General features: G+C 39.2%; 1 protein-coding gene across 2 annotated transcripts in view; it reads left to right on the plus strand.

Moving 5' to 3' along the window:
* LOC139761985 (probable cytochrome P450 301a1, mitochondrial) overlaps nt 1-14,724 on the plus strand; it is a 125,067-nt gene that overhangs the window by 63,508 nt on the left and 46,835 nt on the right. For both annotated transcript variants that reach the window (XM_071686758.1, XM_071686768.1), the window contains exons 5-6: nt 3,470-3,546; nt 6,614-6,815. In XM_071686758.1, coding sequence (XP_071542859.1) covers nt 3,470-3,546; nt 6,614-6,815 — 279 coding nt within the window. The remainder of the gene's footprint in view (nt 1-3,469; nt 3,547-6,613; nt 6,816-14,724) is intronic.

The raw sequence follows: 14,724 nt of genomic DNA on the forward strand, positions 1-14,724 counted from the left end.
GAGTCATAGGATGGGGGAGGGGGGCAAAGGTTCTGGGAGCGATGAAGAATGTGTGGAAAGAGAGAATGTTATCTCGGAGGGCAAAAATGGGTGTGCTTGAAGGAAATATTCCAACAATATGATATGGCTGCGAGGCATGGGCTGTAGATAGGGTTGTGTGGAGGAGGGTGGATGTGTTGGATATGAAATGTTTGAGGACCATGTGGCGTGAGGTGGTCTGATCCAGTAAATAATGAAAGAGTAAGAGAGATATGTGGTAATAAAAAGAGCGTGGTTGAGAGAGCAGAAGTGGGTGTGTCAAAATGGTTTGGACATATGGAGAAAATGAGTGAGGAAAGGTTGGCAAAGAGGATATACGTGTCAGAAGTGTAGGGAACAAGGAGAAGCAGGAAACCAAACTGGAGGTGGAAGGATTGAGTGAAAAAGATTTTCAGCGATTAGGGCCTGAACATACAGGAGGGTGAAAGGCATGCAAGGAATAGAGTGAGTTGGAACGATGTGGTATACCGGGGTCGACGTGCTGTCAGTGGATTGAACCAGGGCATGTGAAGCATCTGGGGTAAACCATGGAAAGTTCTGTGGGGCCTGGATGTGGAAAGGGAGTTGTGGTTTCGGTGCATTATTACATGACAGCTAGAGACTGAGTGTGAACGAATGTGGCCTTTGTTGTCTTTTCCTAGCGCTACCTCGCACACATGAGGGGGGAGGGGGTTGTTATTTCATGTGTGGCGGGGTGGCGATGGGAATAAAGGCAGACTATGAATTATGTACATGTGTATATATGTATATGTCTGTGTGTGTATATATATGTATACGTTGAGATGTATAGGTATGTATATTTGCGTGTGTAGACGTAGTATGTTACACATGTGTATGTGGGTGGGTTGGGCCATTTCTTTCGTCTGTTTCCTTATGCTACCTCGCAGCCGTGGGAGACAGCGACAAAGCAAAATAAAATAAATAAATATATATGTAAGTGTAGGAAGAGAGGAAAGTGATTGGTTCTCAGTGAATGTAGGTTTGCGGCAGGGGTGTGTGATGTCTCCATGGTTGTTTAATTTGTTTATGGATGGGGTTGTTAGGGAGGTAAATGCAAGAGTCTTGGAAAGAGGGGCAAGTATGAAGTCTGTTGGGGATGAGAGAGCTTGGGAAGTGAGTCAGTTGTTGTTCGCTGATGATACAGCGCTGGTGGCGGATTCATGTGAGAAACTGCAGAAGCTGGTGACGGAGTTTGGTAAAGTGTGTGGAAGAAGAAAGTTAAGAGTAAATGTGAATAAGAGCAAGGTTATTAGGTACAGTAGGGTTGAGGGTCAAGTCAATTGGGAGGTGAGTTTGAATGGAGAAAAACTGGAGGAAGTGAAGTGTTTTAGATATCTGGGAGTGGATCTGTCAGCGGATGGAACCATGGAAGCGGAAGTGGATCATAGGGTGGGGGAGGGGGCAAAAATTTTGGGAGCCTTGAAAAATGTGTGGAAGTCGAGAACATTATCCCGGAAAGCAAAAATGGGTATGTTTGAAGGAATAGTGGTTCCAACAATGTTGTATGGTTGCGAGGCGTGGGCTATGGATAGAGTTGTGCGCAGGAGGATGGATGTGCTGGAAATGAGATGTTTGAGGACAATGTGTGGTGTGAGGTGGTTTGATCGAGTAAGTAACGTAAGGGTAAGAGAGATGTGTGGAAATAAAAAGAGCGTGGTTGAGAGAGCAGAAGAGGGTGTTTTGAAGTGGTTTGGGCACATGGAGAGAATGAGTGAGGAAAGATTGACCAAGAGGATATATGTGTCGGAGGTGGAGGGAACGAGGAGAAGAGGGAGACCAAATTGGAGGTGGAAAGATGGAGTGAAAAGGATTTTGTGTGATCGGGGCCTGAACATGCAGGAGGGTGAAAGGAGGGCAAGGAATAGAGTGAATTGGAGCGATGTGGTATACAGGGGTTGACGTGCTGTCAGTGGATTGAATCAAGGCATGTGAAGCGTCCGGGGTAAACCATGGAAAGCTGTGTAGGTATGTATATTTGCGTGTGTGGACGTATGTATATACATGTGTATGGGGGGGGGTTGGGCCATTTCTTTCGTCTGTTTCCTTGCGCTACCTCGCAAACGCGGGAGACAGCGACAAAGTATAATAAAAAAAATAAAAAAAAAGTGTGTGTGTGTTGTGTGTGTACATGTATGTGCATACATGTGAGTATATTTGTATGTGAGTGGATGGGTCTCTCTTCATCTGTTTCCTAAAGCTACCTCGTTAATGCAAGAAGCAGCAATCAAGTGTAATAACAAATGTAATATAATATTTAAAGCATCATTGAAATGCCTGTGCCAAGTCAGCCAAAGAAATAAAAAAGTTAGATAAATGGCAGATGAAATTTAACATAGACCAATATTAAGTTATTTATGGAATGGATAAGAATACGAATCATGACTATCATATATTTGGAAACCTGCTACCTAAAGTAAGTGAAGAGTTGATATTAGTAACAGTATGAAGTATACTAATGTATACACTTGATAGTTGCTCCCAGAGAAATGTAGTGTCTGAAATAAGCAGGTATGGTGACTAAAATGACATTTAACAGCCATACAAATGTCAAGGTATTTGCAGGAGGTTCAAAATAAGGCTATGAACATTATAGCTCATGTAATGATTTATGGTGCCTACTAGTAAGTCTTCATATGAAGATTTCCAGCTTCTAAAGGTTAATGTATTGATGGATTATGCATAGGCTGTTTTTTTTCCTGAGACTGTTTACATATTCTATTGTGTTGTTAAAGTTTAGTTGAAATTTGTAAAGTTACACTTGGGGATAAATTTTTTGGATGCTATTGTAACTTGAATCAGGTTAGTGCAGCATCTGTGAGCTTGAAGGGGTGATAGTTTAAATCTAAAACAGTTGTTCTGTGTAATTCTAAACTGGTGCCTGTATGATTTATCATACTGTAACTGGTATAGAATCTTGTGTCCCGCTGATGTGTAATGATGAAAGGTCATGAATAACTGTACAGGTTGTGATGGCTGATTGAGTGGATGAATGTAATACATTTCAGGGATATAAAGAGTCATCCTGCTGTAAGCAAGAAGAATGGCATATCTTTAAAGAAAAGGAGCTACTGTATCAAAAGTTGACACTTGAATCACCTATGAAAACAATGTTTTCCACAACTTTTGACTTCAGAGGCAGGGTGAGAATCTAAAAAAGCTTAAGGTCCATTCCTGTGGTACAAGTCCACAGTGATGCATCAAAGTATCCTGACTAGAAAACTTTCTACATATAAGTTGCAATTTATTGATTTTAATGCATCATTAATATGATAATGAAAATTGTAGAGGCTCATTTTGAAAGAAAAATTTCAATTGGCTCAGAGCATTAATGAAACTAATTTTGATTGGTATTTTGTTCCTAAGGAAATATCTTAAATCTTTTAAGTATGAGTCACAATCATTTGAAGATGTAATACATTTTCATTTTCAGACTCTCCAAACTGAGGAACAGTGAAGGGGAAGTGACTGTAGACTTGAAGGAAGAATTAACCAAGTGGTCATTAGAAAGTAAGTATTGCTTTTAGATGGACTCACAGTTAGCGACCTCATTTTTTCTCTTATCTTTGGGGGCGGGGGGTGGATTAAAAACTACTGACTTGAGTGTCTCAACAATTGATAGACCTTGAGAGGATAGGACTTGTTAGTCATAATTTAGGTAAACTTATGTGTAGATACGGTGGATGTCTTGTGCCACTGTCATTGTACCGTAGCTTACAGTGTTAAAAAGCATCTGATTCAAGGAAATGTGAGCACTGCTCTGTGTTCTATTTACAAGGACTAGATGTTTGATGTCAGATTTTATTGTGAGGGTATGATACTGTCTATTATCTGTGACTTCACCTCCTCTAAGTTTTTTCCTTACAATCCCCAGTGAAAGTGCCACCAATGAAGTTACTCAGGGAAAGATTCTTTTATATGTTACTCCCTTTTTCGTTAACTAATCACTGTATTCCATACAGTGACAATGTAAATATCCATCACACATTATTCATTTACATTTCTCCATCTGATCATAGCCTTTAAGTCCTACCCATTTGTTCTTTCTACCTCTTTATTTTTTCTTTTCTTTCTACTGTCTAATTTGTTCTGGTTGCAGACATACTGATTATCTTGAGGTCTGACAGTTTGGTGCATACCATGAGATCATCCAATCATCTACATAATTACCATTTACATAGGTTGCATCAAGGGCATGCTTCAACCTCTAAGTGAACAAATACTTTCAGAATATAACTCTCTCTCTCTCTCTCTCTCTCTCTCTCTCTCTCTCTCTCTCTCTCTCTCTCTCTCTCTCTCTTCTCTCTCTCTTCTCTCTCTCTTCTCTCTCTCCTCTCTCTCTCCTCTTTCTCTTCTCTCTCTCTCTCTCTCTCTCTCTCTCTCTCTCTCTCTCTCTCTCTCTCTCTCTCTCTATTGATTATTGCTAACCAATTATTTGCCATACAACATACTTTGCCATTCTATTTCAACCCTCAAGTAGTCCTGCTTTGGAAATTTAGGGAGGGTTCCCAGGAGTGGGGTTTATTAAAATATTCAGAATATTTTAGTCTTACCAATAGATAGAAATTATTAAGAAAAGTTACACATAAATGAAGAATCTGGTAAATTATCCATATTTGTTACTGTACAGACATGGATTTGGCACGTTGTGCAAGCTTGGCTTATGTTTGTTGACTTTTGCTTACTCAAACATCTTTTTCTCTCCTATGCAACCACCAGTGGATTACTGATACACAGAACTTTCTCCAGTGCAAATAATTCATTGTCTAATTAATCACTGTCACCATCATCAGTACCTCATAGACTAAAACTAATTAGCCACTTCTGTGACTGGCGTGGAGCATATACCAAGGCTAAACTTCCTCCATTGTGTTATATGTGTATCTGGGACAATGGGATTTTCTCTGGGCATTAATTGTAGTTGGGATTCAGCCTCACAGGTACATGGCATCTAACATATAAAAAATGTGTACCTTCCAGTTTAAATGACAGCAGAAAAAGGCAAACTGTACAAGTAAAGCTAGGGTCCTCATAAGGTAAGATCTTGTGCCATATAGATAGCTATAATTCCAGAACTTTTTGCCAGTATCAAGTACAAATGGTTGTGACTTAAGGCATCTCTTTATACTGAAATCAGGAGCCTTTGAATTTAAATGAGGGCAAAATGAGACAATGTGAGCTCAGAGTACATATATCTGAGGTCTTCATAACATAGAATGTAAAAGTGCAGATGGTGTCCTTTAAGAATCAAAAAGCTTCATCTATTTCCTCACAATACACATGTACTTTATCTTCATCCTTTCCTCAGTCTTTGTTCTTTATTCTAATTGCATTTCCTAAATCAGCTATCTCTTTTGCTCATTTTTTTATTATGTGGATCTAGGGCAAACAAGATTTCACATTGTACATAAGAAGTTAAGAGTAAATGTGAATAAGAGCAAGGTTATTAGGTACAGTAGGGTTGAGGGTCAAGTCAATTGGGAGGTGAGTTTGAATGGAGAAAAACTGGAGGAAGTGAAGTGTTTTAGATATCTGGGAGTGGATCTGGCAGCGGATGGAACCATGGAAGCGGAAGTGGATCATAGGGTGGGGGAGGGGGCGAAAATTCTGGGGGCCTTGAAGAATGTGTGGAAGTCGAGAACATTATCTCGGAAAGCAAAAATGGGTATGTTTGAAGGAATAGTGGTTCCAACAATGTTGTATGGTTGCGAGGCGTGGGCTATGGATAGAGTTGTGCGCAGGAGGATGGATGTGCTGGAAATGAGATGTTTGAGGACAATGTGTGGTGTGAGGTGGTTTGATCGAGTGAGTAACATAAGGGTAAGAGAGATGTGTGGAAATAAAAAGAGCGTGGTTGAGAGAGCAGAAGAGGGTGTTTTGAAGTGGTTTGGGCACATGGAGAGAATGAGTGAGGAAAGATTGACCAAGAGGATATATGTGTCAGAGGTGGAGGGAACGAGGAGAAGAGGGAGACCAAATTGGAGGTGGAAAGATGGAGTGAAAAAGATTTTGTGTGATCGGGGCCTGAACATGCAGGAGGGTGAAAGGAGGGCAAGGAATAGAGTGAATTGGAGCGATGTGGTATACCGGGGTTGACGTGCTGTCAGTGGATTGAATCAAGGCATGTGAAGCGTCTGGGGTAAACCATGGAAAGCTGTGTAGGTATGTATATTTGCGTGTGTGGACGTATGTATATACATGTGTATGGGGGGGGTTGGGCCATTTCTTTCGTCTGTTTCCTTGCGCTACCTCGCAAACGCGGGAGACAGCGACAAAGTATAATAAATAAATAAATAAATAAACATAAGAACCAGTTTGAGCACTTTATCATGCAAGCATTTTGTACTTTTAAATCCTTCACATTCACAGAGCTTTGTGTACACTGCCTGTGCTTCTCTCTTACTTGACTTTCCTCTCAATTCCATATTTCCTACTATTCTCTTTATTGTTCATTAGTCCTAAAACCTAAGTTCATAAACTGTTTTTACTTCTTTATTCCAGGTGATATTTTCGTAGGACTACTATTATGAAAAGAAACTGTCAAATATAAAACTGTTCATTTTTATTTTTCTTTCAGACGTATGTCTTGTAGCCTTAAATCGGCGAGTTGGCTGCTTTGACCCCAATCTTTCTCCTGGTTCACAGCCAGAAGTGATCATTAAGGCAGCACAAGATTTCATGAAAGCTATTAAAGAATGTGAAACAGGTTCCAAATTATGGAAGATTTTCCCAACTAAGACATTTAAGCAGCTACAGCTTTCCATGCAGAAACTAACAGAGTGAGCCTCTTAAGTTTACACATTTCCTGATAAATTGCTCTTCTGGAGTTTTTATGTAACAAATATGATATGTATGCATTTCATAGATTCCTAATATTGATAATTCTAAGTAGAAATGGAAGTTCAATATCACTTATTGTAGATAATGACAATGCCCATCATCTGTTACTAAAAAGACATCAGTTTTGAAGGATGAAATGCAGTTCTGTCCCAAGACTTATTCTCAGAGCACAATATATTCCCATGGAAATATCAGGTCTTGATATTTCCTACCCTCATGAAATTGGTTAGGAAGCTCATATCCTCATCATCTTCAGATGATCCTCAAATCACCAAAGTCTTCACTTGACTAATAAGGAGAGGGAGGTCATGCAGGGCAAGAAAAACAAAAACTGCTCGTGGGATAACACCTCAGAAAGATAGGGTTTTTCAGTCTTCAAAACCTATGTATATCTCCTCTGCAGCCTCTCCTGTGATCCTAAGAGCATACCCAAATGAAAGAGGAGGGTTAGAGAAAACGTTTTCAAAATCAAACACAGAAAAAAATAAGCACCTTCATTAGTGAGAGAGAAGAATGCAGCTGTGCAGCTGTCTGGAAAGAGGAATTTCCAAAGCCACATTGGTTTTATCCACCATGCCTAAATTAAGCTCCCATTTTACGAAGGTGGAAAAAGACTGCCAAAGGCTCTTTTCCTTTATTTCCTATACCAGATGTTTCTGATGAAGGTTAAGGTAAGCAGACCATCTTTTTTACATCATTTGCTCTAGCAACAAGACTTGTTTCTTGATCCATGTCAAGATGTTTCTTGCTAAAAGGGGTTTCTAAGGTGCCAAAAAAAAGGTAGTGAAAATCAAAGGAATTTAATTGGTCAAAAAGCATGACACTATTTTGATTAAAATTTCCAGGACTATATGATGTGGAATTATTTATAGATTTACTGGTTTCACCCGTTGCAATGGAAAAATATAAGGTTTAGGTATATATTTGTCCATTAGAGCTCATCATCTAAAACAGGAAGATTCTGTGTCTGGATGCAGCATGTAATTCACTCCTCTCCTTTAAGAGCCCAAGGCTATAAGGGAGTGTTATCAAAGGAAGACAATGAGGAACTGGATTGTCAGAAAAAAATATGAGACTGTATAAGATGCGAGGCTTCCAAATGCTCCTACTTAAGCTAAAGGGAAGAAGCAACTGGTCTTCTTAAAGGAAAGACTGGAGAAGTTTGTCTCAGACAAAGCCTGTCAAATTAGCCCTTTTAATGCTACACACATACATGGTATACATGGGACCAGAGTCCAACACACATGTAAGAAATATGTTGATGTTTCCTGCTCTATTTTCAATCCCCTAGAGCAATCATGAGCTATACTTTTAAGAGATATAACACCACCAGCAATAATTCAACTCCAGAACCTTCGCTGTAGTCAGTCACCCTATGGATACTATTGGGGAAAGACATTTCAGCACATGCATCTGGTTACCTATAAGTATGAAAGTAGAGATTTAGAAGAATATTATGATTATGATGATCAATGATATTTTATTTGGGCCTTATGTCATTCAAGTGGTAAACACAGGATCGCAAACAGGCTCACAAACTATCATACTGCTAAGGAAACAAAGGGATTACAGCTGCAAATGAAGTTTAGTTTTTTCTTTTCTGATGTTTTTTATGTCTTTTAACGATATGTTGAAGTGATTCATTAGGCCAATATCCTTTCTTGTAATTAATTTCCTTTTTTGACAACCCTTAAGCTTAGGGCTAAAGACAAAGCTAAGGACTGACAGGCTTAATATGGAGACCCAAAGAAAGGGATACTAAAGGCATTTTTTTTAGAGGGAATAGTGATACTAGCAATTAATTTCTAATAAAACATGCTAGAGAAGAACTTAACTCTTCTTAGAAGGCCTAGAATGCTTTCCAGACTGACTGGTACTGTCATGGGTGAAGAGTATGTAGAACTTGGCCCAGAAGATGATCTGGGAAGAGATAAATCTGGCTTTAATGATTCCAATCCAACTAACTGACAACTAAAGTGGAGAAACATATGTCAAAAGTAATGCATTGGATCATGGATCTCCTAAGGAAGAGAATCTATTTGAAACTTCCTTTTCTACTGGCCTTTCTGTTGCCATTGAAATTGATCTGAAGAGAGCATCTCTACAAATATTGCATCTTCCTCAAAAAAGAAGCTTAGGGCAATGTTCTTGGAAATGGACAGGCATAGAATTTTTTTGGGAGGGGCTAACATGAGAGTTAGAGAGTTGCAGAAGCCTCTTTCATGAGGCACTTGATGGCCCCAGTATAGGCCATCAGAAATATAATTCTGCACTTGGGCCTAAGGACATTGTGGGAAATTAAGAACCAAAGGACCAACAGTTTCTTTTTGTTGATATGTCAGGATTTCTGTATTCCTATCCAACACCCACAGTTACATGAGCTTCTGAAGAATGGAAGCCCCTCATAAATTTGATGCATCCATGCTCTTCCTCAGAGAAGTTAAATGAGGACTCCAAGGCATAGCCATCTGCAGGTTCTTTATGTTAGTTTACGAACTAGGTATTCAAGGAGTTTTTGGAAGGTCTCTACCAACAGCAGGAAAGAAAGTGAATCAGAGTTCTTCTCCAGCCTGTTTCATGAAAAAAACATGGTCAGCAATATTTCTACCTCTCATGAGAGGGGCCCTTCAAGAACCCCTCTTTTCAGATTTTGCTATTAGTATGACAGACCCTATCTTATATAAACTTCTCCAGTCTTTTACAGTTTGATAGTTTTTCTATCAAATTAGCTCCTCAATTATAGAGCCCTGGACTCTGAAATTATATGCTATGTCCATATACAAAATTCTTTTTGTTTTGATGACAGTGTCTTATGGATCAAGATAAACTCAAATCCATCTTTCTGCCAATAATGAAATAATTAGATTTGGACACAATCCCATTATCATCTACTTTTGGAAACTCTCATCAAGAAAGTGTCAGTCCTCTGGCTCAGCAAAAACTCAGACACCTTTTGGATCTCACCAGAGATTATCAAGAAAACCATTTATTTGTGCACCTGGAACCCTGAAACCCATTTTGGTGAGAACTGCCTCTGTGTGAATCGAAATATTTGTAACATTATCTCAACCTGGGCTTTACACTAGAGTGCATATTACAAGGAAAGTGGCAATTACTTTAGCCTCCCATATATACCTTGGAAGAAATTAGAAAAGTAAGAAATAAAAAAAAAGGGGGAAGCCAATATTTGTTTTTTTATCTTATTTCATTTTGTTAATTATTTTCATTTTTTGTTCCAATCACACACAAAAGTCCATATTCAGGGCTGGCCTTAATTGAAATATAAAGAGGATCAAGAAAATGAAAAGGAAGAGACAAGGGAGAGAATTTAAGAATTTTGGAGGAAGTGAAAAACCTGTCTTTCAAGATGTACCAGGTCATGACCAAGTCATAGTTATTGGAAGAGAGATGAGAGGGTAGAGAGTTCCACAGCTTTAAGGAGTGGGGAAAGAAACGGTTATCAGAATGGCTCACTCTTGAGCTGCCAACAACCACACAGTAATCATGTGACGCAGCAGCTTCCAGAGCATTGCGTGGTCTAGCTTGTAATGGGAGCACACAAGCAGCCAGTTCTTGGGAACAAAAACCAAAGTAATACAGTACCTATAGAAAAGAGAAAGTGAACTAACATTATAGCACATGGCAAGCAGGTCATCTTCTGAAGTTAGCCTGGGAGAGTTTACAAGTTGGACCACCTTCGACTGTCAAGTGAGGATGCAAAGCTAGAACCAACTCAGATGTGAATAGTACTCCATACAAGGATGAATCAATCCTTTGTATACACAGATTGACTGTTTAGAAAATGTGAATTTCGACATCTAAACAGGACTCCCAGTTTCACAGAGACAGATTTAGCTATTTCCATAATTTCCTAAGAAAGAGAGGTTGTTACAGTAATACCAAGTATGTCCTTTGAGTCAAGAGGTGGAATTATAGAACCATCAAAGTAGAGAGAAAAGTTGTGAGGAATTTCTAATAGAGAGGTGGGTAGGAACTGGGTCCTGGAGGCATCAAACTTAACCAGATTTCATCCACTCTACTGAGATATCCTGTCCATATCCAAGTTTATTGAGGAAGTTGTGATGAGACAAGATGCAGATCAAGAGAGAGAAAGAGCAGAATTGAAGGATATGGAGGAATGTAGTGTTCAGTCATCTGCATATGACTCCATTTGGTTATGTGTAGATGAGAAATCATTGCTAAAAGGGAGAAAAAGTGTATGGGACAAGACAGAACCCTGAGGGACACAGATGTTGATGTAGAAAGGGGGTAGGCTGATCCATCAACAACCATGAAGACAAAACAGCCATGAAGGAATCTAGAAATGAGGAAGCAAAGTGAGGGAGGGAAATCAAAAGAGGGTAGCTTAGAAATGAGACTCCGATGCCACACTGTGTTAAAAGCTTATGATATGTCAAGGGCAACTAAACAGAATTCCCCAGAAGCTTTTTAGGGATGATGACCAGACATTAAGATGGGAAAGAACATCACCAGTGGATCTTGCCTTACAGAAGCCATACTGGTGATTAGAGAGATGACATGGAGATTCAAGATGTCAGTAATGGGTTTCATTTCTCTATTTTGTTCTGATTTTTCCGTAAACCTCCTCCTTTATGTGACTATGCTGTAACTGCTTGTGGGACAGGCAACAGAGGATGTAAATGTAGGTTCTGAAGGTTCAAAACCTTTTCTTTCTGGGATGGTGTCCCAAAATCAATTTTCTCTATTCTTTTCCTTCTTCCATGACTTTCCCTTATTAAAGAAAAACTTTTCTCTGTACCCTTTGTAACCACCTGAGGTTAGTGTCTCAGTATGAAATGTGAGCTCTGAATTGGATTGGTAATAATGACTAGGTGGAGATTGCTGATTGCCTATAAACAAACCTGTCAGTCAACCAAATGGGTTAGGTGATCTGCGGATCAGCTGGAAAGGATAAGCAAAGGAGTAGGTTCCTCAGCATTATTCTGGAGATCAGAATTATCCTGATATACAACCTTAGTATTCTCACAGAACATTTCATTGTTTGCAGGACACTGCCTCAGAGAGAAAACGTGATTAAAGCATTAAAACTTACATATCCATCAAGAAAAAAATTCTGTTAACATTGCCACTGATAGTTGGTAGCACTGAAGCCCTTGTTGTTCCCAGTAACTTTCTGAAACTATGATAGAGTATACACCTTCCATTTCTGCTCCAGCTGAGCTAAAAACTACTCATGATTTCTTGTGCTTGGTAAGCAAATTAAGTATAATACTAAACTAAGGTACATTTTTTGGGATGAACTATTTATTTCAGAGATTGTTTATGCCAAATATGAAACAAGATTTGCCTCAGCAAAGATTTTTGAAGAGTACAAGGTTTTTATAGGTGAAAAGTTAATATTTTTCAGACTGAACACAGCAAGCACAAGTAAAACTAAGATTAGATAGATGTTGGCTGACTGTTCCAATGATAGTGAGCCTAAGGTCATAAGTGAGAGTTAATATAAGGTTGAATATAAAAGCATCATATCTCAGCCCCAGTTTACAAAGAGTGAGGATTTGGATAAAGATCCATCACCACAACAACCTTCCACAGAATAAGGGCTCAGCAAACACAGTATGACTTTGTACGAGAAAGAGGAACCCATTTCAGAGTGCATATTCATGCACATATACAAAAATAGCAAAACAGAAAAAAGGGTGTTGCCATAAATGCAGAAATACCTCAGGAACTTTGGTTTCTCCTTATCACTCTGGAAGAATGAATGATATATGCACAAAAAAGCAAGGAAAGAGACAAAGACTATGTGGAAAAAACATTTCCTGGAGCTAATGTTATTGGCAGATGTTTTACAGAATAACAATGAATTTTGATGATTTGCGGAACACAATTGGCAAAGGTGTAGAAAGTTTCCAAGTGACAATATTTCAACATCTTTTTGGATTTCTTATGGTTTGCCTCTGATGTGATGACAAAAAATCTTCCTAAATGCAGGTTATTTGATAAAGTAGACCCTATCAGAGATGTTTTTAATGAATTTTTTGAAAATTGTTCTGTTACACAATGTGTAACCTTTGATGAAACACTTTGTAGGTTTCTGGGTAATGTGTCCATTCTTGTAATATATGCCAAATAAACCTGCCAGGTATGGTATAAATATACTAGCAAAGGATGATGCTCAAACATGTATTTTTGCAAAATGGAGGTTTACACAGGTAAGCAGCTAGCTGCACCAATCAAGTTAGACAATGACTCAGAATCTGTGGTTTCCAAGCTGATTTTTTCCCATCTCAGGATCAGGTCAAAATATTACAATGGACAATTAGTTCATCAGTAATGGTCTCATACAAAATAGTCAAAGGACCTGCAGCAACCCGTTGTTGTTCCACAAAGTTTACCTTGCTGAATTGGTAGCAGGTCATGGTGTGTGACCTCACCTGACCTAATAATCCCCACAGAAATGAGTTTGAGGCCCACCCACAGCTTTACCTGCAATATTACTCCCTGACTCTCATACTTGATGTTTGGTAATACAGGTACCGAATTTCCGTCAACTGATGGTTCGGCACCTCTTATAGTCTGGAGAGAATTGCATGAGGGAACTTCAAATTACCGCGGCCACCACACTAGTTTAGTGGGCGGCCACAGATGGCATTGTGCATAGGGCGCGCTTATTTACATTCTTTACACTGCACTTGTTGGTGATACCACAATTCTGTGAGATTCTTAGCTTATTTTGCTTAAATTTAACCCTAGCTATGGCTTCTAGGACATAGGAGAGTGTCAGTCGTGGTGTCAGTCGTAAACACCAGTCCATATTGATCCAAGATAAAGTTGAACTGTTGAAAAAATGGACCGTGGTGTTTCAGTGTGTAAGCTATGTGACAGCTACAGTATTGGTTCATCAACTGTTTATAATATAAAAAAGCAAAGGGAGAAAATATTGAAATTCTATGCAGACAGCGATTCCAAGAAGCAAATGATGATTAGAAAAACTATGAAAGATGGTAAAAGTACTGAGGACGATCAAGTGATGATGGAATGGTTTCGACAGTGTCGGAGTGATGGAGTGGACTTGTCAGGTAGCATGATAATGGACCAAGGTAAGTCGTTCCATAAAGAACTTAAAATACAACATGAGTGTGACTATAATGAAGGATGGCTACAAAGATTCAAGAGGCATCATGGAATTTCCATGAATAAAGTGTGTGGAGAAAAGCAGTCTGCAAACCACAAAGGAGCTGCCAAGTATGTGGACGAATTCGCAAAACTCGTAGCTGATGAGCACCTCAATCCTGAGCAGGTGTATAATGCAGAAAAAACTGCATTACTCTGGCAATACACACCTAGGAAAACAGTAACAACAGAAGATGAAGAAGCCCTCACAGGATTCAAACAATCTAAGGACAGACTTACCATCTTAGGGTGCTCAAACATTTAGTATTTGTTTAATTTAGATTTCTAGCAATCCATGGTATACTGTAGACACATGGGAGATGTATAATTAGTGGGTTAGAGGTTTTTTTTTTTTTTTTTTTTTTTTTTATACTTTGTCGCTGTCTCCCGCGTTTGCGAGGTAGCGCAAGGAAACAGACGAAAGAAATGCCCCCCCCCCCCCATACACATGTACATACACACGTCCACACACGCAAATATACATACCTACACAGCTTTCCATGGTTTACCCCAGACGCTTCACATGCCCTGATTCAATCCACTGACAGCACGTCAACCCCTGTATACCACATGACTCCAATTCACTCTATTCCTTGCCCTCCTTTCACCCTCCTGCATGTTCAGGCCCCGATCACACAAAATCTTTTTCACTCCATCTTTCCACCTCCAATTTGGTCTCCCTCTTCTCCT

The sequence above is a fragment of the Panulirus ornatus genome, chromosome 3 (assembly GCF_036320965.1).
Source record: "Panulirus ornatus isolate Po-2019 chromosome 3, ASM3632096v1, whole genome shotgun sequence".
Classification (NCBI taxonomy): Eukaryota; Metazoa; Arthropoda; class Malacostraca; order Decapoda; family Palinuridae; genus Panulirus; species Panulirus ornatus.